General features: G+C 40.3%; 1 protein-coding gene across 4 annotated transcripts in view; it reads left to right on the plus strand.

The window, feature by feature from the left end:
* Positions 1-26,647, plus strand: part of PSME3IP1 (proteasome activator subunit 3 interacting protein 1) — a 36,116-nt gene that overhangs the window by 989 nt on the left and 8,480 nt on the right. For 3 of the 4 annotated variants that reach the window (XM_032854404.1, XM_032854403.1, XM_032854405.1), the window contains exons 2-6: positions 10,542-10,683; positions 11,226-11,324; positions 11,736-11,857; positions 16,825-16,958; positions 24,324-24,388. In XM_032854404.1, the coding sequence (XP_032710295.1) occupies positions 10,557-10,683; positions 11,226-11,324; positions 11,736-11,857; positions 16,825-16,958; positions 24,324-24,388 (547 nt within the window). In that variant the 5' untranslated portion in view covers positions 10,542-10,556. Of the gene's footprint in view, positions 1-430; positions 456-10,541; positions 10,684-11,225; positions 11,325-11,735; positions 11,858-16,824; positions 16,959-24,323; positions 24,389-26,647 lie in introns of those variants that run through there. The other variant, XM_032854406.1, reaches the window with a different exon arrangement.

The raw sequence follows: 26,647 nt of genomic DNA on the forward strand, positions 1-26,647 counted from the left end.
GGTCTGGAGTTGGGACAGGGGAAGCCAAGGGCGGGCCTGGTGGTCAGAATTCCCAATTACCTCTGTGAGGTAAGGTTTGTTCGTTCTTCAGCTGTTTGGCTTGTTGATGTGCTAACAGGGACCCCATAAAATGGTTTGGAGGGCACTGCTTCTGAAATCCTTGAATCTGTTTATACTCCTTTTTGATGCAAGGAATTGAACTGAAATAAAGACAGCTTTTACAGTCTTTCAAATAGAGCACAAGACAGTTGTGTTGACAGTTTTTAGGGGTCTGCAAGCAAAGGCCAGCCAATTATTTTTCTCAGCTGAAGTGTTGTTGCCTTAATCCCTTACAATCAGGAGGAGCTGTGTCAAGACCATTCACCTGGCTAGCAGTCTTCCCTTTCTCCATCTAAGAATCTTGGTGTTTGGTTAGAGTGAAGCTGTTGCCTCAGATATTGAAAACCACATAGCTGGTAAGCGAAGTAATTGTAGTGTGTGGTTCCGCCATAGGCTCCATCATATTGTAATTATGCCTCTGGGGCAGCGGAATTAAACAACTTAGTCTGCTCACTATTGATCACCTTCTGAAAATGCTTTGTCTTCAATTCTTAAGTATGGTCAGTTTCACTTGTTATTGTAGAATGTGTTTTAGAGATTGTTTTTGGTTTTTGGTTTTCTGCATTTTCATGATGCAACTGTGGATGTGTTTTTGTTGGATTTGGTGTTTATCAGACCTTGAATGAGTGGATTAGTGTCTTTCATTAGTTCTGTAAAATTCTCGGCGAGTTTATATTCATATGTTGCTTATGCCCCATTATATATCGCCTTTGCTGATTTAACACAGAGCCTTTCACTCTAATGTCTGTGCTTCTTTTTTTTTTTTTTTTAAGATTTTATTTATTTGACAGAGATCATAAGTAGGCAGAGAGGCAGGCAGAGAGGGAAGGGGTGAAGCTGGCTCCCTGCTGAGCAGAGAGCCGGATGTGGGGCTCCATCCCAGGACTCCGGGATCATGACCTGAGCTGAAGGCAGAGGCTTTAACCCACTGAGCCACCCAGGCACCCCTAATGTCTGTGTTTCTTACTCCCTTTTTATTTTTCCATACTACATCCTGGATAACTTCTTCTTCATTAAATCTCAGTTTATTTCTAATCTGTTATTACACTGAAATCTTAAATTCAGTTAGTGCGTTTTTTGGTTTCTGAGGTTCTATTTGGTCCTTTTTCAAATGTGCCATGCCACTATTTTACAGTTTCTTATTCACTGCTGTTAATTTTGAGGCCTGGTTTTTATTCTTTAAACACAGTAAGCGTTGTTTTATAATCTATGTGTGCCAGTTCCACTGTGTGAATTCCCTTTGGGTTTATTTCTTTTGCTCATTATTCCTGCTTTTTTTTCTTCCCACTTCACCTTTACTTTGATGGTTTAGTTCTTTGGGGTATTGGGTTAAGATGGAGAAGGTTGCAGACTCTGCACCTTTTGTGAACTCCTGGCTTTGATTTTTGTTTCTGTTGCTTCACAAGGGCCTCAGAACAGCAGTTTTCAAAGTCATTGTCAGAGAAATCCTCAGTATGAAAGCAAGTTTGAATATTGGGCTTAATTTCTGGTATCATCTTTTCTTGGGTTTTGGCCATATTTTTTACTATCTGGTTAATTTCTGTGTTTAAGAATTATTTAAAAATTTCTTCCAGATTTTGTTTTTATCATAGAGGTAGAGGATTGGTCTCAACTACCTAGCCCACTGTTTCTGGAAATGAAAGCCCCCCACCTTTTTAAGATTTTTTGTTTATTTGACAGAAAGAGAGATCACAAGTAGGCAGAGTGGCAGGCAGAGAGAGAGGGGGAAGCAGGCTCCCTGTTGAGCAGAGAGCCCAATGTGGGGCTCGATCCCAGGACCCTGAGATCATGACCTGAGACGAAGGCAGAGGTTTTAACCCACTGAGCCACCCAGGCACCCCAGAGAGAGCGAATCTTAAGTAGGCCCCAAGCCCAGCGCAGAGCCTGCAGGGCTAGATCCCAGAACCCTGAGATCACCACCTGAGTCTAAGTCAGGAGTCCCACGCTCAACCGACTGAGCTTCCCACGTGCCCCAGCCCCCTTTCATTTTGATTGTTGGAATCTGAAATTTGTGATTTCAGGGAATCTTGAGTTAAAGATCATTTTTCTCTGTATACCTAAAATTTTCACCACTGTTCCCTATGCTAAGTGTCCCAGCCACTGTCAAAGTTAAGCTTCCCTGGTGCTTTTTTTTAGTCTTCCTTCTGTGAACTCCTCAGTGCTTAGCTTCTGTTTATTCTCTTATAGCATTTAACATCATTCTTCTTTTCTCCAAATTGCTTATGCCAACCTTACCTCTTTTTCTGAATGTAAGTTCCTCATTTGCTAAAAAGTAGAGTACCACCTGAGCACCTCGCACTCTGTGCTGCTTGTATTTGATAGGTCACCTGTCAAGATTGACCTCAACGATACAACTGAATGAGTTAGTTGGCCTTGTATGACTTTTGTAATGCAAAGCCTTTTCCCCCTTATATTTGGTCTTAGGAGTTAGACAAAACCTAGTGGCAATTGGAGGTGTGGGGGGAGTAATTTAGTGTGGTTTATGTTCCAAAGCCAGCCTAGCCGGTAAAATAGTGTATAATCAGAGCTACTTTCGAAAATCTTTTTGGGAGGCATCATATTGGATGTAGGTATACCCGCACAGCAAAATTCCAGCATGGCCAGGTTTGTCCTCCAACTTTGAAACAGATGCTGTTTTTCTTTAAGTCTCAGGTGAAGTAGCTGGTTTGCGTTTAGGAGTCATAGTGTTTAAAAAAAAAAAACAAAAAAAACCTAATAGAATTGTACATAATGAAGGAAGTGCATATACACTAAGAGGGTTACATGGACTAGAGAACTGAGGATCAGCTAAGGGGATTGGTATTTTATGTTCTTTTTTTCTTCCAGTGCATATAGATAAATTCAGGGTAATTGCACGTATGATGAGACTGTTCTTGTGCTATGGAAAGCTCATGGTATATATAAATTTATTTAAAAAAATTTTTTTTAATTGTGTGTGTTTTTTTAGATGCCTGGACAACCAGAAGATGACTACAGATTGCTCTTTATAATAAACATTTTTAAATACGAATGAAATCGCATATGCTGTACGCAAATGTTTAGATTCTTTTAGTCTCCTCTGCTTCTGGAGTATGTTTAATAAGCCTTAGTGTTAGATTGAAGATTCCTTTGTCAAGTAATAAATGCTAGTAGTGTTCCCTGTTAGTAGTTGTCATGCTCTGAAGTTTTAAAATGTATAGGGAGGGGCGCCTGGGTGGCTCAGTGGGTTAAGGCCTCTGCCTTTGGCTCGGGTCATGATCTCAGGGTCCTGGGATCGGGCCCTGCATTGGGCTCTCTGCTCAGCGGGGAGCCTGCTTCCCCCCTCTCTCTGCCTGCCTCTCTGCCTACTTGTGATCTGTCTGTCAAATAAATAAAATCTTAAAAAAAAAATGTATAGGGAAAGCCCTCTTGATCTGAATTACTTTGGCCTGGTAGAAGTGACTTCCGGCCAGAAAGCGATCTATTTGGAATAGAGTTGAGTTTGCCAGATGGCAAATTCCTCTTAATTGCTGTCCTGAATTTTGAAGTCCCATGTGACTTAAACATCAGGGTAAAAATGTTGGAAGGGCAATACTTAAGTATATTTACTGATAAAAGGAAAGTAGATTGGCCTATTGTTTTGCTACCCAGAGAGAAGCCTTACAACACCATAACACAGAAATCCGATCCCCTCTGGTGTATTTTTATACTACTGTCTGTCTAATGTTAGAATTTGGAGGGAGTAGTGGCCAGTGATGTAAACACTTAAGTAGTCTGCCATCACAGAATTCAGTTCCGTAGGAAGCCAGATCTCATTAACTTGTATCATGGCATTAGGTAAATGGAATAATTTTTCAACTCAGCAATAACAGTTACTTTGGGGGTAGCAGTGTAAGCTTTCTATCTTGTATAGCATGCTGTGTAAGACACTGAGCCTGTTTTGTCCCACCAATCTGGAAATTAAATACCACAGTCTCCAATACAAACACAAGACTGCAGTGTTTAACAGTTACTTTGGCTTGAAATATAAGAACTTTGTTTTTTTTTGGCTGTCAAGCAAATTTGAAAACTATGTTCTTTATTTGTGTCGGTTTGAAACTTTTAAGTTTGGACAAAGTGATTTTAGTATGGTTTTGGTTTTCCATGAGTTCTCTATTTGGAGAAGTTAGATAATCCTTTTATAAAATAATGTAATGTTTAGTCTGATAATTAGACTTGAATTACCTTGGAAATAAAAAAGCTATATGAGTAGAGGAAAGTTGACAGCATGTATTCTTTTTTTTTTTTTTTTTAATATTTATTTATTTGACAGAGAGCACAAGCAGGGGGAACAGCAGAGGGAGAGGGAGAAGCAGGCTCCCCAGTGAGCAGGGAGCCCGATGTGGGACTCGATCCCAGGACCCTGAGATCATGACTTGAGCCAAATGCAGACGCTTAACTGACTAAGCCACCCAGGCGCCCCGACAACATGTATTCTTTTTACAATTAAACACACTGAACGAAATGAATATTCCCAATGTAAGCCCTCTTTGTTCCTACATGAATCTTCATCCCAGACCCCTGGGCTTTGTGTTTTTAATTGTTCTAGCAAATGAAGGGGAAAAATAAGAGACTTATGAAAATTTTAGCTAGGCAGTTGGAATTAGAAATAATTTCATTTCCAGTTTTTGCCTCCTTCCAGAACTAGGTAAATGAGCTACAGGTAGTCATCACCTCCCTCTTGCAGAATAAACAACCAATGAAAATTGAACTCCTCAAAGAAAAATGCTTTGTGTGGGAAATATTTGTCAGTATAACAGAGCATTTTTTAGTCAGTAGAAATAAAAGGAAAGTAGTGAGTTATTCTTCAAGAAGACATCAACTGTATAATACAGGAAAGCGATTTAATTTTTGGTCATGTCTTTCCAGCTGTAAAATTTTGTCGTGTTTGAATAGAATTCCCTATGGGATGTAGAAGCTTGAGCAAATGCTTATGTAATGTCTACCATTTTCTATAACTTAGATTCGACGATACCTTGGAATACTCACGTGAGATCATTCTTCCCTGCTTGAATTCTTCAGATCCCCTTTATGGTTGGTTTATTCAATAAGTATTTATTATCTGCCTAATATATGCCAGACACTGTGCTAATAAGCACTGTGGATACAAAGGGCCGCTGGAACAGTCACAAATGACAAAACACAATGGGTGAGTGGCGAGCGAGTTAACAGGTTGCTTGAGTGGGGGCGAAAGGAGAAACAGGGAGGCTGATAGAAGGCTGTTGTAGTAGCCCTTGCTGGATGAGGCCCTGAAAAGAAGAGATTAGAAAGAATTCTTCTCTTAGAGGAGGATTAAAAAGAGGTCATTATGAGGTAGAAACAGCAGAACTTGGTGACTGGGGAGATGTAGTGAATTGAGGGGGAGGAGTAGTCTAGGTTCATGTCTGGGTTTTCAGCCTGGGAAACAGGATTGATCCATATTTATACCCTTCATCATTGCCCCGTACCTGTACCATTCACTTTGGCAATTCATTATGTGTACTGTTATCTGGTGGTAACTAGTTCAAGAGTACTAACTCTTTTGAAGTTGATTTCCTCTCTGCACCACATAGGATCTGGCGCAGTGCTGGACACAGAGTTCAGCATTCAGCGCAATGTCCAGTTTATTGAAATTGAACTGTTAATAAAACAGTAAAATAGAGAACCATGCTAAAGGGAAAATACAGAATTACCCAATTATATATACATGTAAGTTTTTCCTAATTTCTCTGTTTGGTTTGATCCCTTTGCTTAAGTATTATGTATCTAATCCCTGTGTTTATATCACTGATCCATTTGCTCCCCAATCCTTGAGTGCAGATGGCACTTCTCTCACTCCATAACCAGTCCAGGGTTTAGCTTTAGTATTTTGTAGTAATGGCCAACCTTTCAAAACATTTTGAAAGCTTGTGTCAAACACTGTGCTAAGTGCTTTGCGTGAATTACCTTGTTTATCCTCCCAAAAGCTCTCTGTTGTGCTGGACTGTTTTAATCCCCACTGGGGAGTGCAACCTGTGGATGAGGGAACCAGGACTCTGAGGACCTAAGTGACTTGCCAGGGCATACAGCTTGTAATTGGCAGGACCCGGGCCTCCGGATTTCAGAGTGTAGTATTTATCACTACCTGTGCTGCCTTGTGAAAGGAGACCATCCCAGAACGTACTCGTTATACACTGGGGGGGACTGGATTAGGTCATAGGGAAAGGTGTGTGGAGTGAAGCGTGCTTCTTGGCTGTGTGTATTTGACAGTGACCTTTTGACTCCCGAGAAAACCTGAATATTTCTGGAGAAGGAATATCCTGAACATTAGCCAGAATACTCAGGAGTGTGGCCCCTTGTTCATGAACATTTCTGTCCCTGTCTCTGACCTCTCCTAACACAGAAAGATGACCAGATAGCCAGGAGCGCCACTGGTGACATGGAAGGCAAGGGGGGAATGATGGTTGAGCACCAGGGAATGAGGACCTGTGGAAGACGCATAAAGTCTAGAAAGAGAGGATTGACCAGTGCGAATTCTAATGTTGCCCCTTTTATTTTTATTTATTTATTTAAAGATTTTATTTATTTATTTGACAGAGAGAGAGAGAGATCACAAGTAGGCAGAGAGAGAAGGGGAAGCGGGCTCCCTGCTGAGCAGAGAGCCTAGTGCAGGGCTCCATCCCAGGACCCTGAGATCGTGACCTGAGCTGAAGGCAGAGGCTTAACCCACTGAGCCACCCAGATGCCCCTAGTCTTGCCCCTTTTAAACTCCCAGAAATTCATTATAATTAGGTTGGCCTTCTAGCTTGTTTTGAGATCAAGGGAATATAAGGATTATAATACTAGTTGTAAAGAGCAGACTTTCCTAAGTGTTCATTAATTTTGACTTTGTGTTTTCAGGAAGGCCTCCCTTTGAGAGCAGTAGTTTCTCTGTCAAATTCTAAAGCCCTTGTCTTTCGGTTTCCTCTTTTCAGTATGCTTCTATGTTTATATTTTCGGTAACCATCTCTGATTCCTGGTTTTGTCCCTGTGGTGTGAAAGATGGTTAATAGTTAATAGCACAGACTCAACTCTTTGGGTAGAAGTTGAATTCTAACATGTAGGAGAAAAAGATTGGTGGGAAAGAGAATAAGAATTTCTTGGAATCCCATATGTTTATCTTTTCCCAAGATTGGTAAGTGTTGGGAAGATGGTTATTTCTCTAGAGTTTATATTTCAAATTCAAACCCTCTGCACATGTATCTTGAAGGCTTTGTCCCTTGAGTTTCAGGGATCTTTGTTAAAGTTAAGTGGAGGTACATTCTTCCTTTTCCAAAAAATTCAGCAGGCCGTAAAAATTAATGATTTTATTTTCTTAATTTTGAGTTATAAGAATAAATCAGTCTGCATTCTTATATAGATGGAAGCACATGAGATTCTAGGTTTTCTTCATTTTGGCCTACTAGAACACTTTTTTCAGTATTAACATATATGTATTTTTTCATTTATTATAATGTACAATGAAAATGAGATGCATTTAATAGGAATGCCATGGCATTGTCATTTCCTAATATTTATTTCCCAGGTTTAAATCCTGCACACTCTGATAAGTTCACTGCTTTGAGACACTATTATTTTTCTCTATTTCATAAGATTAAGAGAACTAGGGATGTTTGGTTCAGAAAAGTGGCAGATTAGGAGGAACGTGGGAGTTGTCTTCAAACAGTTAAAGCATTTTTGGGTTGAGAAAAGGATTTGGCTCCTTTTCTGTAGTCCCAGTGGATGGAACCTATGTGTGGAATTTATAGGGAGACACATTTCAATTTGGTTTAAGGATGAAATGTTCTACTGGTCTGATCTGCTTAGGGAGTCAGCTGCCTGGGAGTGAGTGCATTGGTCCCTGTTCCAAAGTTTTAGAATATGGGTTGGATGAAAATCTGGGGATGTGTGGTAGATTCATATGCTGGATGGAAAATCATATTAGGTGGAACATAAGGACCTGACCCTCTCTGAATTACTTACCAGGAAACAAGGGTGAGGGGAAGAAACAGATAGTCAATTTAGGGTGAGGGGGGAGAGCTATAGCCAACTAACAGACAATAAGAAAGGGGGACATCGAGAGTCCAGTATGTCTCTCCCATTCATGAGAGTCCCAATTTAAGACACTTAAGAATGCGTTGGCTCTTGTTTCATAAACGGTTATTCTACAGAAGTTGAGGGCTTTTTGGCATGGTTAGCAGAGACAGAATAATTGTGTTTCTGTAACAGGCCTCTGGCTGGAGACATTGAATGAGGCTAAATCAGATTGTCCAGGTTGTAGGCTTTAGGTGGAAACAATAGCTTCTGCCAATGAATTTGGTTTTGTTTGTAGTAAATTTCAAAATTCTCTCTCGGAGTTGTTATATTGAACTAAATTTTAGCTGCAGTGGGATTTAGGCTAAAACTATTGTCCAGAACGTTTGCGTTTGTTTTCTCAGCTTCCATTTTCACCTTTATTAAAATGTCTACATGAACATTTTCAGCCTGAAATTTGGTATATGAAGAAAGCTGAAATTGACATGTCCTTTTCAGCCAGGTTCCCAGGTTTCTGGGGAGGGGGCTGGTGAAGTGGATAAGGGTATGATTTTTTTATGTCATACTTGGATTTTGTTCTCAGCTCTACCATTTACCACCTTTTATTACCTTAGAAGAGTGACTTAACTTCTCTGGGCTCCCATTTCTTCACCTGTAAAGAGATAATATTTCTCACAGATCAATGGGAGCATAATGAGATACTATACATAAAAATGTGTTTAGTTCATGATAAGAGGCTCAGTAAAATGTAAAATGGCAGCTACTTTATTTTTGTGCTGTCAGGAGACTTTTTTTTTTTTTTTTTTTTTTTTTTTTTGGTGAGAGAGCAAGAGTGGTGAGGGGAAGGGGAGAGAGAGAGAGGGAGATAATCTTAAGCAGACTCTGTGCTGAGTGCAGAGCCCAGCGCGGAGCTTGATCTCACGATCCTGAGATCATGACCTGAGCCAAAATCAGAGTCAGAAGCTTAATCGACTGAGTCACCAAAGCGCCCCAGTGGAGACTTATTTTTGTTACTAGAGGTCATCTTGGAATGGACATTGAGTTGTGCAGAGTATTTGCTTCCTTGTTAGGGTGTAATACTATGAATAATATGTCTGAGTAGAGAGTTAATTCCACGTTTCTTCAAAAGGAAAGAAATTAGCAAAGAAAAGCAGAAAGGCTTAAAAGGAGTAATGCACACTCTATTATTATTTCCTTCTCCCTTCTTTCTGAAGAGAGGTTCAGGTGGAAGTATCTAGATTTGGGATTTGGGAATCTTATGCATCAAGATATGCATAAAGTGGCTGAGATCATGGTGGGAGTGAGAAAAGAGAAGGACTGGAGATAGACTATTTTTTTTTAAGGTTTTTTATTTATTTGACAGATCACAAGTAGATAGAGAGGCAGGCAGAGGGACGGGTGGTGGGGAAAGCAGGCTCCCCGCTGAGCATAGAGCCCAATGTGGGGCTCGATCCCAGGACCCTGAGACCATGATCCAAGCTGAAGGCAGAGGCTTAAGCCACTTAGCCACCCAGGCACCCTGAAGATAGACTATTTAATGGCATAGATTTGTAGCTCACAGGAAGGAAGGTCAGGAAAGAGATGGAGGACTCAGTGTAGGCTGGTGCAGAGGACATTGAATCTGAAGTTGGGAGGTCTGGGCTCTAGTTTCACTTTCTCCATTTGGGGTTTTGTGTGCCTTTAGGCATATCCCTTCCCTGCTGTACAGACTAGACTTCATCTCCAGGGCTCCTTGAATACCTGAGTTTTTCCATTCTGAATCCATTTGGAAACAATAACATGCAAATGGAGATAGTGGAATGTTCCTGAAACAGGAATTTCAAGAAGGAACAATGTCAGAAGTCACAGAAATAAAGGAAGTGAGATCTGAGAAAAAGATAGGATGCCTGGGAGGCCAATTTGTCTAGAGAGGGACCAAGAAGTATTTGCAGTGTTGGACTTACTATGGAACAGCACGTGATGAGAATCATTCCAGGTCCTCTTGCTGACTTCATAAATAACATAAAGGTTAATAAAACTGCCTGATACATTAAGAAAAATGTAATCATGTGCTTCACCAATGATTTATAAATTAAGCGACTAGAAGATTTCTTCAATTCAAAGTTGAAGGGAATTTTGAGGTAGTCTGTTGCTAGGTGAGACAGAGTTAAAGCTCCTTGTTTCTCTTTAGAATTTTTTTTCTTTTAAAGATCTTATTTATTTATTTGACAGACAGAGAGAGAGATCATAAGTAGGCAGAGAGGCAGGCAAAGAGAGAGGGGGGGAAGCAGGCTCCCTGCTGAACAGAGAGCCTGATGTGGGGCTCGATCCCAGGACCCTGGGATCATGACCTGAGCCGAAGACAGAGGCTTTAACCCACTGAGCCACCCAGACCCCCCTCTCTTTAGAATTTTAATTGCAGTTCTCTCTTAAAGTGTTTCATTTGTTTTTTGTAGACCTATTGCTGCATTATGGATGGAGGGGATGATGGTAATCTTGTTATCAAAAAGAGGTTTGTGTCAGAGGCAGAACTAGATGAACGGCGCAAAAGGAGGCAAGAAGAATGGGAGAAAGTTCGAAAACCTGAAGATCCAGAAGGTATATGGGCTTATAGTCCAGCATTCAACATAAAGATCTCTAATCTTCCTAATAGCCCTGCAGAGTTGGTACTTATGTCCTAACTTTGGAGTAAGGGGGACTGAGGCTCAGAGGGGTGCAGGAACCTACATAAGGCCTCTGTGGCCACAAGCAGAACCAAGTTGCTCACTGTCCACTCCACTTGCTGCCTTCCAAAAGATTCTGCTAGTCCCTTCTGTCTATACATGTGGATACAGGATCTGAGTGACTGAGAATGTGGCTAGTGACTGAGAATGTGTAGGGTAGGGCTGGCCCCCCAGTCCAGTTAGCGCGTCTCAGGCCGTGGGCCCTATTGACATTGGTAGTTGTCTTTGAAAACGGCTGGCCTCTCTCTGAGCTCCCAAGGGAAGCCATGGGCTTTGTACTATTTTTGTGTTATCCTTGCCCTCAGATCGTGCAGAGACTTGATCTTTAAAATCCTTTGTGATTCCAAAATAATGTGAAAAATTCTAAAGTATGTACTTTTTCTTCTCCCTCCCTTCTCCGCCCGCCCTTCCTTTCAGAATGTCCAGAGGAGGTTTATGACCCTCGGTCTCTATATGAAAGGCTGCAGGAACAGAAAGACAGGAAGCAGCAGGAGTATGAGGAGCAGTTCAAATTCAGTAAGCTTCCGAAAACAGTCCAACACTCCGCAGGGCCTCTTCGATGCCTTTTGCCTCATGCGACACTTTTTCCAACTAGCCATGGAACTGTCTTGATTGTCTAGTCTCTAGACGTTCATTTGGTGGAGAGAGACAACCTTCTGCCTTCTAGACCACATTGAGCATTTTTGTTTAGAGCTCAAGATACCCATTTTAATTCTGTGCTGATGTCTGGTAATGGGAGAAATGCCTTGGTTTTATGCCATATTACCTCTCCAGAAGCCGAGGTGTTTACACATTCTTTCTTCTAATCCTCTAAAAGATCTGCTGTTTATTTAAAAAAAAAAAAAAAAAAAAAAGGAGAAAGAAAAATCTTATTTGACTGTTTCCCCCTTAGCTTGCTAAGTGTTCCTTATTTGGTTATTTCCTCAGAAAACATGGTAAGAGGCTTAGACGAAGATGAGACTAACTTCCTTGATGAGGTTTCCCGGCAGCAGGAGCTCCTGGAAAAGCAACGGAGAGAAGAAGAACTGAAAGAACTAAAGGAATACAGAATATCCTTTGTACTTTGAGAGAAATCTGTACGGTGTCCCTTCTTCTCATCAATGTCTATGGATTTGAGTTTCTTTTCTTTTCTTTCTTTTTTTTTTTTTTAATTTTTTAAATTATTTATTTATTTGACAGAGATCACAAGTAGGCAGAGAGGCAGGCAGAGAGAGAGGAGGATGCAGGCTCCCCGCCGAGCAGAAAACCCGATGCGGGGCTCTATCCCAGGACCCTGGGATCACGACCTGAGCCCAAGGCAGAGGCTTTAACCCACTGAGCCACTCAGGTGCCCCTGGATTTGAGTTTCTTCACAAATCGAGTGAAAATAAGGTTTTTCTGCCCAGTGACCCCTGCGTTTCCTTTCAACACTGGTGTCCCTCTGACTGAATTACTGGAAGTGATTTATGGGGTTATGTTGCATGTGAGAGTCTGTTGCATTCAAAAGTCTAGATCCTTTAGGATTAACTAAAGGCCTAAATCCTAATAGTCAGTACCCGGGTATTTTTGCCTTGAGGGATTAGACTCTGAAACAGATGGGCAATGCAGAAAACTCATCCAGGGGAGAAATTGGCTTCTGAGTTTTAAAAGGAAATGTTTAGCAACTCTCCTGTGTCCTTATTAGGACCTTCCCTAGAAGTGTAGCCTGGTCTGTCCCCACAGAAGGGTAGAGAAAACAACAAAGATGACTTCGGTTTAGCTCAGTGTTGCCTTTTTCTCCTCTGCTTGCATTAAATAGGCATCCCATCTAGAACTTGGCCGAGTCCAAATTCTCAATTCTGTGTGCCACACCCCTCGACTTATCACACTGCCCTTGCCCCCACATCTCTTCTTTTTCTGCTCTTTCCGATCTCAGTAACAGCACTCCTATGCCCCCATGTGTCTGGGCCAAAAACTACTTCCAAAATGTACTCCAGATCTGTGCAGTTCAGCTCCCTCCGTGCTTCTTGGGACCACTGTGACCACCAGATTAGTCTCTGCTTCTGCTCTCGCCTGCAACAATCCATTCTGCAGACAGCAGTCAAAAGGAACATTTGAAAACATATGTGGAATTATGTCACTTTCCTATTTGAGACACTAGTGGCTTCCTGTGGCATTTAGACTTAAGTTAGACTTAACCAGGCCCTGCACAGTTTAGGCCAGCCCCCCTTCCTGTTGTGTTTTGAACTCACTCTTTCATATTCACTAGACTCTAGCCTATCAGTCTTCTTTATGTCCCTCTCACACTGAACTTTGTGATTTCATTTCAGGGCCATTGTATTTGTTTTTTGGTCTGGAATGCTCTACCTTCAGATTTTATAAGGCTGGCATTTTGTAGCACTTGTGTGTCAACTCACATCTCCTTCCTCCCAGAGACCTTCCCTAGGTACCCCATCTAACATTTCACTGAACCATGTCACTGTGTATGATGTCACCTTTTATTTATTTATTTATTTAAGATTTTATTTATTTGACAGAGAAAGATCACAAGTAGAGAGGCAGGCAGAGGGAGAAGGGGAAGCAGACTCCCTCCCCATTGAGCAGAAAGCCCGATGCGGGGCTCTATCCCAGGACCCTGAGACTATGACCTGAGCCAAAGGCAGAGGCTTAACCCATTGAGCCACCCAGGCACCCCTGATGTCACCTTTTAATAGTAATTTTCACCATCTGAAAATCTCAATTTGCTTACTGGTTTGTTTGCCTCTTTACCACAGAATGTAAGGTAAAATGCATAAAAATAGTCACCTGGTCACCACTGATTTCCTTAATGCCTGGCATGTAGGTTCTTATTGTATATGTGAACAAATTAATGAATGACTCTTAGGAGAGGTTAGTGAAGCCACCACAGCTTTTTTCCTATGAGAATGCTTATTTGACTATTTCAAGCTTGTATGTTGAATAACCTCACTAGTGTGATTGAATAGGCTTTATCTCTAAAATGAATGATACAGCTGCTTGTATGTGCTAGTTGGTGGTTGTTTGTTTTTTTTTTTTTTTTTGCAGGGAGCATGTAGTATGTCCCGTTAAAGAGTTATGTAGGAGGGGCGCCTGGGTGGCTCAGTGGATTAAGCCTCTGCCTTCAGGTCAGGTCGTGATCCCAGGATCCTGGGATCGAGCCCCGCATCGGACTCTCTGCTCAGCAGGGAACCTGCTTCCTCCTCTCTCTCTCTGCCTGCCTCTCTGCCTACTTGTGATCTCTGTCTGTCAAATAAATAAAATCTTAAAAAAAAAAAAAAAGAGCCATGTAGGAGAAGGTATGGGCTGATTCTCAGGGATTTGGTTTAAATCAAGGTGACTGACAGTGGCTGAGATAAGGGGGCAGCATGGGTGCCCCAAAACCTGCTGTGAACTGATAGCAAAAGACATGGCTTCCAGTCCCAGAGTTCCTAGTGGAATTTGGCAGGACACTGAAGATCGGGAAGTCACACCTCAATCCCAGCTTCTGGATTGAGGCTGACTCTTCTGGAGCTCCCCTCCCTTCTTACCCTCCCTGGTGACTCCAGAATAATCGTGTGCATTGATGTTTGTGGGGGAGGGGCAGAAAGATGGATTGAATTGTGTCAGGCTCTAGACTTTTTCCCCCTCAGGAAATACGTTAATTATACCAATCACTAGAATAATGTCTTCTTTTATGTGCTTAATTCGGCAGCCTAGCAGATAAGCTGCGTCTCCCAAAGCAGCGTTCTGGGGAGTAATGTTGGTTTGATGTGAATGTGCAGGGTCCCTCAGTTTTCAGCTCAAAGGGAGGAGTAAGTAGGGCAGCAGTAAGCAGGGAGAAGCTTTCCTGCCCTGCTGACATTACAGCACAACATTGGGGAGGCCCCAGAGGTGTTGGATTTTCTTGGAAACTTGGTAAGTTCTGACTGTCTAGCACTGACCAGCGTTCTAACCCACTGATGCATAAAGCAGGCATCCTGGCTTGCAGGTAGCCAGAGACCTGTCGAGATGGAGGAGACAGAACTGAAGGGTTAGCCGTTTGTTTCTTGAAGCTCTAAGTCAGGAGCTGGTTCGATCGTTATAATAGGACACATTTTATGATGTGATAATTGTGAAGGCAGAGAAGCTGTGGTTTGTGCCGTAGAAACAACAGAACTCTTGTTTGCTTTAGGTTAAATCAGCATTTAGCAATATTATATGTGTTAAGAACTATGTAATTTTTAAAAGTGCCTCATCAAATGAATTATTTGATATTTTTGAGGGGTGTTTATGTTTTTAAAGCACTTTAGGGGGAGAGGAACTTAAGCATAAAAATGGCTTATGCTTTGGCTATGGATCAAAAGTAGTAATTTTACCCCCCCATGTCCCCCAAAAAGAAAAGATTAAAGGCTTTTTTTTTTTCTACTTTAAAAGAAAAAGTGAAGTGCTGGTTTCTGCTTGTGTCCTACTATTATAAAAATGCATGTGTTTTGTTGTTAATTTTTTCCATTTTTGTTTTATTTTTCAATATTAAGAATTCTGTAAGAGTTTATCCCTTACTGATGGAGTTGCAGGTAAAAATCTGCATGCTGGTGGTTTTTGTCATTTGGTATTAGAAGGACAAAATGTGATTCTTTCATTTTTATTCTAGAAGACCAAACGTGTAATGTTAACGTATTACCAGCTTCCATGTTGACTTTGAAACCTGGTTTCAGAAACACAGAATAGTACTGAGCGTTTTGCATAATCCCCATGAATACTGCAAATATTTAAGGTAACTGGTGCTTGTAAGAACAGAGTTAGTGCCTGAAGAGTGATCAGAATGAGAATTTCCTGATTTCTGGTACCTGGTTTTCTTAGTGTTCAAAGACCATATACCTCTCTGCCCACCTGCTTGGGCTGATAATACCTGCTTCTTAGATTTCTTGGTCACTAGATGTCACTGTTGTTCCAGTAAGGCACTGCTACCTCTTAAAGAATTGCACCACATTCAACACTTAAAATTCTTGCCTAATGGATTGTGAGAATATGAAATGGAAGGAGGGGAAGGGCTGGTGGAGAGAACAGAAGAAAGTGACAGACCTTGACACCCAGCGATTGGTCTCATGCCTGTAAGGAGTGAAGTTACAAGTGAACTGGTTATACTTTATTTTTTTTTTTTTTAAAGATGTGTTCATTTATTTTAGAGAAGGAGAGAGTGCACATGCGACCATGAACAGGAGGGGCAGAGGGAGAGGGAGAGAGACTCTCAGGGTGCAAGGGGGAGGGGCAGAGGGAGAAGCAGGCTCACGAAAGAGTAGGCAGAAGATGAGGCAACTTGATGCAGGGCTTGATCCCAGGACCCCAGGATCATGACCTGAGCCAAAGGCAGATCCTTAACCGACTGAGCCCCCCAGGTTCCCCTTGTTGCACTTTTAAAAACGTTTTGGTTCATGTGTTGTATGTGCACTGGAGTTTCTCATTAAGATCACCTCGAAGAGAGGTTTAAAATCATTTCCTGGGCTTGTGGAGGTCCTCATTCGATAGATCTGGGACAGGGGAGGGACTCTGTTTTTTAATGAGCCTTCAGGTACTTCTGATGTTGTATTGTACCAGCAGAGGAATCCGTCTTTGTGGTGTCCAAGATTGAACGCCACTGATGGTCATAGGACATTCTGCAAGATTTGATTTTACCCTTGAGCAAAAAAAGCAAATACTTAAAAATTTTCAGGGAAACCACATTTTTTTCTGTGGCTTTTGTATTTCTTAAGATCTTTGTTTACCCCAGCAAGCTGTGGCCCTGTTTTGGGGGAGGTTTTCTGACTGTAATTCAGATTTTCACTGAAAATCAAAGGGGAAAAGTTTGCTTTTCTGTAATATATTTGGCTTGATTTGCCTTCTTCCTCTAAGGTTACCTTCATTTCTCTTCCAAATCAGCTGGGTATGATGGGCAGAATAAAGAGGAAAGAGAATTGTTTTTGATATAAACAGACTAAACATTACATGGCAGACTGGAAGAGCTAGCGGATTATGTGTCTCCCCTTGACTTACCATTGTCCTGCTATAGCTCTTTTTGTTGAGTTTGACCCTTAACCTCTAACACAGTAATCTCAACAAAGTTGGAATTTCTCCGGAAAACAAGAAGGAGGTGGAGAAGAAAGTGGCTGTGAAACCCATAGAAACCAAGAACAAGTTCTCCCAGGCCAAGCTGTTGGCAGGAGCTGTGAAACATAAGAGGTCAGCCAGCACTCACACGACTTCAGTCTCCCTCTGACTGTGTACTCTGAAATGCCACTTACAATGGTAGCCGGAACAAACGGTTACCTAAGCGGCAGTCTTGGTGACATTTCTTTAGTAGCCCTACCGCTCTCTCCCCCTCCAGATTTGGTGTGTTCTGTATTCTTGGAGCCTTGTCTCTCTGTTCATTCAGCAGGGTAACAGCTACTCTTCATTGGGCACCAGTCATGTGGCAGGCATTGTGTTAAGTGCTTTCCATTGTGTTGATGATCTTAACTCTTTCCACAAGTCTACGTAGTATAGGTTTAACTGTTAAAAACCTTTGTCCAAGGTCACAAAGGAATAGGAAGGGTGGACTTCAATGTTTGAGCATCTGTTTCTAGGCAAATGAGATAGCAAGTTGTGTGAAGGGATTTGGGCAGGGGGTCATGGGAGCAGGGAGGAGGAAACGCATAGATCCCTGGGGAGGGCCTGTGAGCTCAGGTTGGGGAGGGCGTTAGAGGGGGATGTTGACCAGGTAGATGACTAGGGCTTTGACAGGCAGACAAGGGGGAGAACATCCTGGGCAGCAGGAATAGCAGCTACAAAGGCACTGTGGCCTGTGAGACCATGGAAGCTGTGACTGTGGCACAGACCTGACTGGGCTCCTTGCTGATTGATGTGAGGTGGCGGCACGGCCTAGAGGTTTTTAAGTTCTGTTTTAGTTTTGCTCCTCCCTGCTAAATCCTGAGATGGCTCCAAAGTAATGAAATCTGGTTGTTTCAATTTGACCAACGATACCATGGATGAAATAATGTTACTTGTTAGTAAAGTCTATTAGGAAAATCAATATGGCAGCCAGCCACACGTTTTCAGGGGAGTGCGTTGATGCACTGTTGTGGTTTGGTGCCCCATCCGTCTGCTGCAGATGTTCCTAGGAACATTACTTCCGTATAAAAATGTTGTCATGGTTTAGCAGTGCAGGGGAGGAATAGTAGTAACCTGAAAAGGGCCAGTTACCTGAGCCATGAATTATTCCTTTCAAGTTTTTCATGGGAGGGGCAGGCAGAGGGAGAGGCAGGGAGAGAAAGAATGTTAAGCAGGCTCCACACCCAGCGGGGAGCCCGATGTGGGGCTCCATCTCTCAACCCTGAGACCATGACCCGAGCTGAAATCAAGGCAGATGCATAACTGACTGAGCCACCCAGGTGCCACTCTTCCTTTTAAGTTGACAGAAGCTTTCATGCCTGGTCCAGTGTATTTGGTCCTGGATCATTTTACTGGATTTCTCCAAAGTGGGCAGTTAGATACTTCTCAGCATTGTCTTGCTGTTAGCAGAATAAATGTTAGGACTGCCTCCCTTACTTAGTCCTTAGCTCACCTTTTATTAGATCATCATTTATTGTTGTTTTGTGTGGCAAGATGCTAAATGAGTCTCCTGGGGCAGCACTTCCTCATCTACCCAGGCTTGGATTTATTAGAATCACCCAGGAGTTTGTTAATGTGAATTTTAGGCTTCTCACTAACTCTGGTTCATTAAGTTTGAAGTGAGCTCTTGGAGTCCAGTCTTTCAAATCGCATGGATGATTCTGGTGCTTGTGAAAGAAAGTCGGATGGCGGTGTGTGCCTAGGACATGATCAGCTGACTGAGCCAACCTCTGTGCTCCCTTTTCCTACCCTGCCATCCTCACCCCATGTTTCCAGATCTGCTTGGTCATTCTGCGTGTCTTTACTTTTAGTAGTTTGGGGGTGTGTGTGTGTGGGGTGGTTGTGTTTGGTTTGGTTTCAGCTACCTATATAGGTATCCCTAAACAGTATAATGGCTTCCTTGGTTTTGAACTTTATAAAAATGATTTCATTCTGTATATGATCTATGAATTTGGTTTTTCACTCCAGTTGTTTCTGTGATTGAAACATTTTGTGTGTGTGTTCACATATATATAGCTGTAATTCATTCATTTTCCTTATTTTATGATGGTGCTTTATATGAGATACCAAAATGTGTCTTGTTCTCTTGTGGATGCGTGTTTGAACCATGACAGATGGTGTTGAAAGGTCTAGGGCATGCTTTGTAATGTATGTGCAAATGTTTCTCCAGAGCTCTGCTGTCTAGTATGATAGTCCTTGGCCACCTGTGGCTATCTAAATTCAAATTAATTAGAACTAATTTAATTAGTTCTAATTTAAAATCCAGGTTCTTAGCCACACTAGTCATATTTCAGGTGTTAAATACCCACTGGAATTAGTATGTGGCTAATTGCTGCCCTACTGGACAGCACAGATACAGCGATATATAGTGATTTTGTAAAATACTGTCTCCTTGTGGTCCTAATTTGCATTTCCTCGTAACAAATGTAGCTGACATATTTTGTATGTTGATTTACCATTCATATGTCCTATTATGTGGAAAGTCTGTTCATATATTTTGCCATTTTTCTACTGGATTATTTATATTTTTCTTAATGGTTAGTAGGTTTGTTTTTTTTAAATATGGTCCTGACTTTTTTCTTGCCATTTATATCTTTTCTTTTTACTTTCATTAGTTAATTTTAAGGGGGTCAGTTTTTTGTTTTTGTTTTGTTTTTTAAGTAGGCTCCACTGCCAGCATGGAGCCCAACATAGGTCTTGATCACGACCCTGAGATCAAGACCTGAGCTAAGATCAGGAGTCGGATGTTTAACCACCTGAGCCCCCCAGGGCCCCAGAAGCTAATTTTCTAGCAACATTTACTAAATATTTCTACCTTTCCCCAGTGACCTTCAGTGTCACCTCTGTCTTAAATCCTTGGGTTTGTATGGGTGTTCCTTGTTTTCTGTCCCTTGGGTCTGTTGGACCAGTACCACTCTGTAATTATTGTAGTTTTTATAAGAAAAAAATCTTGGTATCTGGTAGGACAAGTCCCCTTACATTTTTCTCGGAGGTGTCTTGTCTACTGTTGACCACTTTGTTCTTCCATATACATTTTAGATTTTGATATGTTAAAATTTTAGATTTAGATTAAATTTTAGATTAAGGTCTCTAAGTTTATTGGGATCTTATTAAATGGGTTGATGAATTTATGGAGAGAACAGATCTTTATGGATGTGAATCCTTCTACACATGGCATATATCTACATTTATTTGTTTCTTTAATGTCTCTTGATACAAGTCTTACAGATTTTTTTCCAAAAGGTTGTATATATCTTTTGTTAGATTTATTCCTAGATGTTTTAGATTTTATTTTTCTGCTGGTTATTTGTTTCTTTAATGTCACTTGATACAAGTCTTACAGATTTTTTTCCAAAAGGTTGTATATATCTTTTGTTAGATTTATTCCTAGATGTTTTAGATTTTATTTTTCTGCTGGTTTATAAAAGTGCAGTTGATTTTGGAATATTTACATCTAGCCACTCAGCTCTTACTAACCTGAGCAGTAACTCTCTAATAACTCTTACTAACTTTTATCCGTGGATTCCTTTGAAATTTCTATGTAGAGAGTCACTATCTGTGAATAATGACAGCTTTATTCTCTTATACCTTTTAACTTCCTTTTTTTCTTTTAAAGAATTTATTTATTTGATAGAGCACAGAGGAAGTGGGAGAGGGAGCAGCAGACTCCCCACTGAGTGGGGAGCCTAATGTGGGCCCAGGACCCTGGATCATGACCTGAGCCAAAGGCAGATGCTTAACTGACTGAGCCACCCAGGAACTCCTGATTTGTTTTTCTTCTTTTTTTTTTTTTTTTTTTTTTTCCGTACCTTACTGCACCAAGCAATTACCACCAGTAAAATGTTAGAAACAATTACTGTGCACATTCTTGTTTTAGACAGAACATTTATAACTTTTCACCATTAAGAATAGTTGTTATTGTTTTTGTTTTTTCAGATCTCTTTTATTTTTATTTATTTATTTATTTAGCTCATGAAGGCTTTATTACAAATTGTCATATTGTAGGTTGAAAAATGAACTTCAGATGCTGATCAGATATCTTTTAGTAGTTTAAGGAAATTATGTTCTTAGTTTGATAAGGTTTTTTGTAGCCACAAATTATTACATTTTGTCAATTTTTTTTTGCTTTTGAATTGGTGACTTTTTTTTTACTCTGTTATGGTGAAAAATTTAAGGATTTTTCTATGTTGTATTCCTGTGATAAAACTAGCTTGGCTGGGGTGCCTGGGTGGCTCAGTGGGTTAAGCCTCTGCCTTCGGCTCAGGTCATGATCTCAGGGTCCTGGGATCGAGTCCCACATCAGGTTCTCTGCTCGGCAGGGAGCCTGCTTCCCTTTTACTTTCTCTGCCTGCCTCTCTGCCTACTTGTGATCTGTCAAATAAATAAAATCTTTAAAAAACAAAAATCCAAAAAACTATCTTGGCTGTGATGTGTTATTTTAAAATTGTTTTGAGGGGGCGCCTGGGTGGCTCAGTGTGGTTAAAGCCTCTGCTTTCGGCCCGGGTGGTAATTCCGGGGTCCTGGGATTGGGCCCTGCATCGGGCTCTCTGCTCCATGGGGAGCCTGCTTCCTCCTCTCTCTCTCTCTGCCTGCCTCTCTGCCTACTTGTGATCTGTCAAATAAATAAATAAAATCTTAAAAAAATAAAATAATTTTTTAAATTGAAGTATGATTAACATACAGCGTTTTAGTTTCAGATGTATAACATAATGATTCAGCAATTCTGTGCATTACTCAGGGTTCTCTATAAGTGTAGTTACCAAACATTATTATAATGTTATTAACTATAATCTCTATGTTGTGCTGTATTATAATTATTTTTAACTCCACTGGGTTTGGTTTCCTAATATTTTGTATAGGTTGTTTCATCTGTGTTCATAAGTGAGACTTGGTCTCTTCCCTCCCCCCTCTACTTTTTCTGATTTTGATATGAAGATTAAAAGTAGCTTCATAGAAGGATTTAGGGAGTGTTCTGTCTTTTTCTGTTCTCTGGAGGAGTTTGTGTAAGATGGTAATGTTCTGTTTTGTGAAAATTTGGTAGAACTCCTTCATATAATCATTTTGGTCCCTGCTTTTTAAGATTTGGGATTTTAGGGCTATTTAGGTTTCTTCATGTATTTTTTGAGTCAGTTTTATTTAGTTATATTTTCTGGGAGTTTGTCCATTTTGTCTTGTTTCACATGCATTCGCTAAAGTTAGTATTTTTTTTTTTCTGATTGCAGCTTTATCTATAATTGTTCCCTTTTTCATCCCAGATATTGATGGATTATTTTATTCATATTTTGGCTAGTTTCTTAATTTCTCCTAACTTCTTTGGGATATTCTTTACTTCCCTCAAGTTTATTCTCTTATAATTTCTGTTACAAATGAGTGTCAGATACCTAGCTAATTAATTTTCAGCTTTTCTTTTCAATTATAGGCACCTAAAACTAATTCTTCTTCAGCTTTTATTATACACAATTTTGTATTTCCAGCTAAATATTTTTAAATATCCATTATGGTTCTTCTTTGACTCCTAAATTAGAAATAGTTTTTTAAAGTTTCCAAACATATTGAGATAACCTAACTATATTTCATAGGTTCTAAGATGAACCTTCCCCCCAACACATTTTTTTAAATAAAGATTTATTTATTTATTTATTTATTTATTTGACAGAGAGAGAGATCACAAGTAGGCAGAGAGGCAGGCAGAGAGAGAGGGGAAGCAGGCTCCCTGCTGAGCAGAGAGCCTGATGCTGTGTTCAATCCCAGGACCCTGAGATCATGACCTGAGCCAAAGGCAGAGGCTTAACCCACTGAGCCACCCAGGCGCTTCCCCTCCCTACCCCCACATTTTAACACCTTATAGCAGTGGTGTCTTAGAGTCTGTGATACGTAATACTTGTCTTTTGTTGCTGATTTCTGCCTTACTTGCATTGTGGTTTATATGTACTGATTTTTAAATTGCTTTAAACTTGCTTTGTGACCCATTCCTGAGGTTAATTTTTGTGAATGTTCTAAGTGAGCTTGAGAAGAATCCGTGTTTTGCAATTGTTCTGGTTTTCATGTAGGTAAAACCAAAGAAGCTTGTTAATTGTATTGTTTAAATTTTCTGTGTTTTTACATCTTTGTCTGCTTGCTTTCCCAGTACTTGAGTATTTTGAAATCTCCCATTATAGTGATGTTTTCTTGATTTTTCTTCAGAATTCTGTTGAATATCTATTTTAAGCTCTTTAATTAGGAGCATACATGTTCAGAATTGTTATTTCTTCATAGTGAATTAAAATGTTTGATTATAAACTAACCTACTTTATGTCTTATAATGTTTTTGCTCTTAAATTCTTTTTCCCTAAAATTTTAATAGGTAGCTCAGCCTTCTATGGGTTAGTATTTGCTTTGGTAACTCTTTTACTCTTCTTTTGTTTTCAGTCTTTCTGGGTCTCAAGTTTTTGTTTTATTTTTGTTAAATTTTTTGGTGTGTCTTACAAATAGCTGGTTTTAAATTGAGGATTTTGATCTTGTTTTACAGGTAGGCTTGGATTTTTTAGCATTTTTTTTATAGTTTCTGCTATCTTAATGTTGTCATTTTACCTTAAAAATATTTTTTCCTCCTACTGTTTTTTAAAAATTACAAATTTTAAAAACTTTTGTTCGTTTTCTTTCTACTAGTTTCTGTGTTCTGTTTTTGGTGGCTAAATTTGCAGCTTACCAGGAATACTTTGCAAAACCTTAAGTTAAATAGCTATCTTACTTTCCTACAAAATTATACATGGACCTTAGAACTTGGAGCTATAATCACGTCTTCCTTACATGCTACTACTGCCCAGGACTTAGTATGGTCATGTTTAACACACAAATTAGATTGTATTTGCCGGTTTCTTTGTTCACTAACCCTTCCTTCGGTGATTACGGCCTTCTTTCTGAGATAATTTCTTCCTAGTTGAAGTGCTTTTTTTTTTTTCTTTTTTTGACTGCCCTCAATATTAGCAGTAATGGTGGAGCTGGAGGTACGATTATGCCTTCTCTATGCTACACAGCAGGAGAAGTACATTCTTTCGACATTCAGTGAAGATCTTTTGGCTGACTTTCAGAATCTCTAGCATGTCACTAAAGGAGAGATTTCCGTTAATCTTTAAGAACTTAACTAAATTTTTGTCTTTTGTGAATGTGTCCACATACTCCTGCAGTCCATCTGTGGTTCTAACCAAGATGAATGATAAGGACAACAAAGAATCTGAAGTTCAGGTGATGCTTTAAGATACAATGCTCCACTCCTTGAATTGGCCAGGGGTTTAAGTTGTTTTTATAACAATAATGTAACTGGAAGGAGATTAAGAACCTGAAATGAAGACTTTTCATTTCAGACCACCCCTTTGAGGCTACCTGAGACCCATATAAATAGTTATTGGAGCTCCTGATTCCTGAAGTTTTAATCCCCAAGATTGGACATAGCTCAAATTACCGTATTTTTTGTTACAGCTCAGAGAGTGGCAACAGTGTGAAAAGACTGAAATCGGACCCTGACCCAGATGACAAGAGTCAAGGTAGGTGGCAGCTTCCATTTCACTATTTATTCATAATACACGTGAACCATAGTACAGGGCTGGGCTGCATTGTATCTGTGAAGGAATGCATGGATCTCTAAGCAAGCTTTTTTTTACCAAGCAGGATTTACACCCATGAGTATGTCAGCTGTCCTGCCGATCAATATGTTAGAAACCCAGTGGAATTGATAAATGACAATAGTGATCCCCCAGAAGTGCTTCCATAGACAAAGCCCTGGTCATATCACTCCTGCTCATAGAGGGTTTCTCTCAGTCTCCCCCAAATGTCAGTTTTCTTGATTTCACCTGGCTGGCTACCAGTGAGAGGTAGAATGCCTGGCTTTTGCTGATCTTGGATTGGATTGAGGCTAAAGGCTAATATAGTCTCACAGAAGTACACTTTCATGGGTGGTTACTTGTATGCAATCAAATCTGGCACTGTATTAAGTGGCACAGAGTTGTAAGTGAAGGTGAGTGTTCCTGAAGGCTGGATCAGGGATGAGAAATTCAAGAGTGTTTTTAGTTCTACCTGTGACCCCCTGTGGGATTGAGATGGTGTACTAAATTCAGTGGGTCATCTCTAAAACAGGGCTTACATTTATTTCTCTCTGAAAAAATAATGGATATTTAAAAATAATGTATTGGCCAAATAACTGCAATTTATTTATGTTTAAAGATTTTATTTATTTATTTGACAAAGATCACAAGTAGGCAGAGAGGCAGGCAGAGAGAGAGGAGGAGGCAGGCTCTCTGCTGAGCAGAGAGTCTGATGTGGGGCTCGATCCCAGGACCCCGGGATCATGACCTGAGCTGAAGGCAGAGGTTTTAACCCACTGAGCTACCCAGGTGCCCTGTAACTGGAATTTAAGTAAAAACTTTTTAAAATGCAAAAAAATATATATATATCTGCTGACATCAGTAATGGTGAGCTGTTGCTGATAACTTTTTGCTCTTAGAATTTACTTTTTTATTTTTTAAAAGAGCGAGAGAGAGAATAGAGGCAGAGGGAGAGGGAGAGAGACAGTCTTAAGCAGGGAGCAGAGAGACAGTCTGGGTGTGGTGCCCAACTTGGGTCTTGATCTCAAGTCCTGAGATCATCCCCTGAACTGAAATCAAGAGTCAGAGGCTTAACTGAGCCAGCCAGGCACCCCTAGAATTTACTTTTAAAAAGGACATTGAGGGGCACCTGGGTGGCTCAGTGGGTTAAGCCTCTGCCTTCAGCTCAGGTCATGATCTCAGGGTCCTGGGATCAAGCCCCACATTGGGCTCTCTGCTCGGCAGAGAGCCTGCTTCCCCCTCTCTCTCTGTCTGCCTCTCTGCCTAATTGTGATCTCTCTTTCTCTCTGTCAAAAAATAAATAAAATCTTTAAAATAAAAAATAAAAAGGACATTGAGTGAAGAGTCTCCCTTCAACATTCTGTATCCTTTTCCATGCAGTTCTTTCTGAGAGGGAAACAGTATTTCTTACGTATATATCCAGAGCTATTGTATGTATATACAAGCAATTATAAATATATTCTTTTAAAATTAAAAAATTTAGGTAAACATACTCAAATGTTGAGATAATGGAATAATGAACCCCATCATCTAGCTTCAACAGTTTTTAATACATGGCCAATCTTTTTTTTTTTTTTTTTAAGATTTTATTTATTTATTTGACAGAGATCACAAGTAGGCAGAGAGGCGGAGAGAGAGGAAGGGAAGCAGGCTCCCGGCCAAGTGGAGAGCCCGATGCGGGTCTTGATCCCTGGACCCTGGGATCATGACCTGAGCCGAAGGCAGAGCTACCCAGGCGCCCCAATACATGTCCAATCTTATTTATACCTTCTCAACTGTAGTGTTTTGAGGCAAATAGCAGACACTATATTGTTTTGTCAATAATTCTTCTTTACCTATCCTTAAAAAAGTAAGTTTTTTTAACGTGATTACAATACCATTATTACACTTAAAATAATAATAATTTCTAAATATTATCAGATATCAAATTAATACTCATTTTCCCCAATTTTCTCATTTTTTTCTTGGCAATTGACTTTTTTTTAAAACCAGGATTCAAGCAAGGATCAGACATACATTGTATTTGACCTAGATGGCTTTAAAAAAAAAATATTGAGAGACACCATAAAATTCATTCTTTTAAAGGACGCAATCCAGTGGTTTTTAGTATGTTCACAAGAATATGTATTCATCATGACTATTTAATTCCAAAACATTTTCATCACCCCAAAAAGAGGCCCCATTCCCTTAACAGTTACTCCC

This window comes from Lontra canadensis, unplaced genomic scaffold, assembly GCF_010015895.1.
Source record: "Lontra canadensis isolate GAN:19392208 unplaced genomic scaffold, GSC_riverotter_1.0 scaffold8, whole genome shotgun sequence".
Lineage (NCBI taxonomy): Eukaryota > Metazoa > Chordata > Mammalia > Carnivora > Mustelidae > Lontra > Lontra canadensis.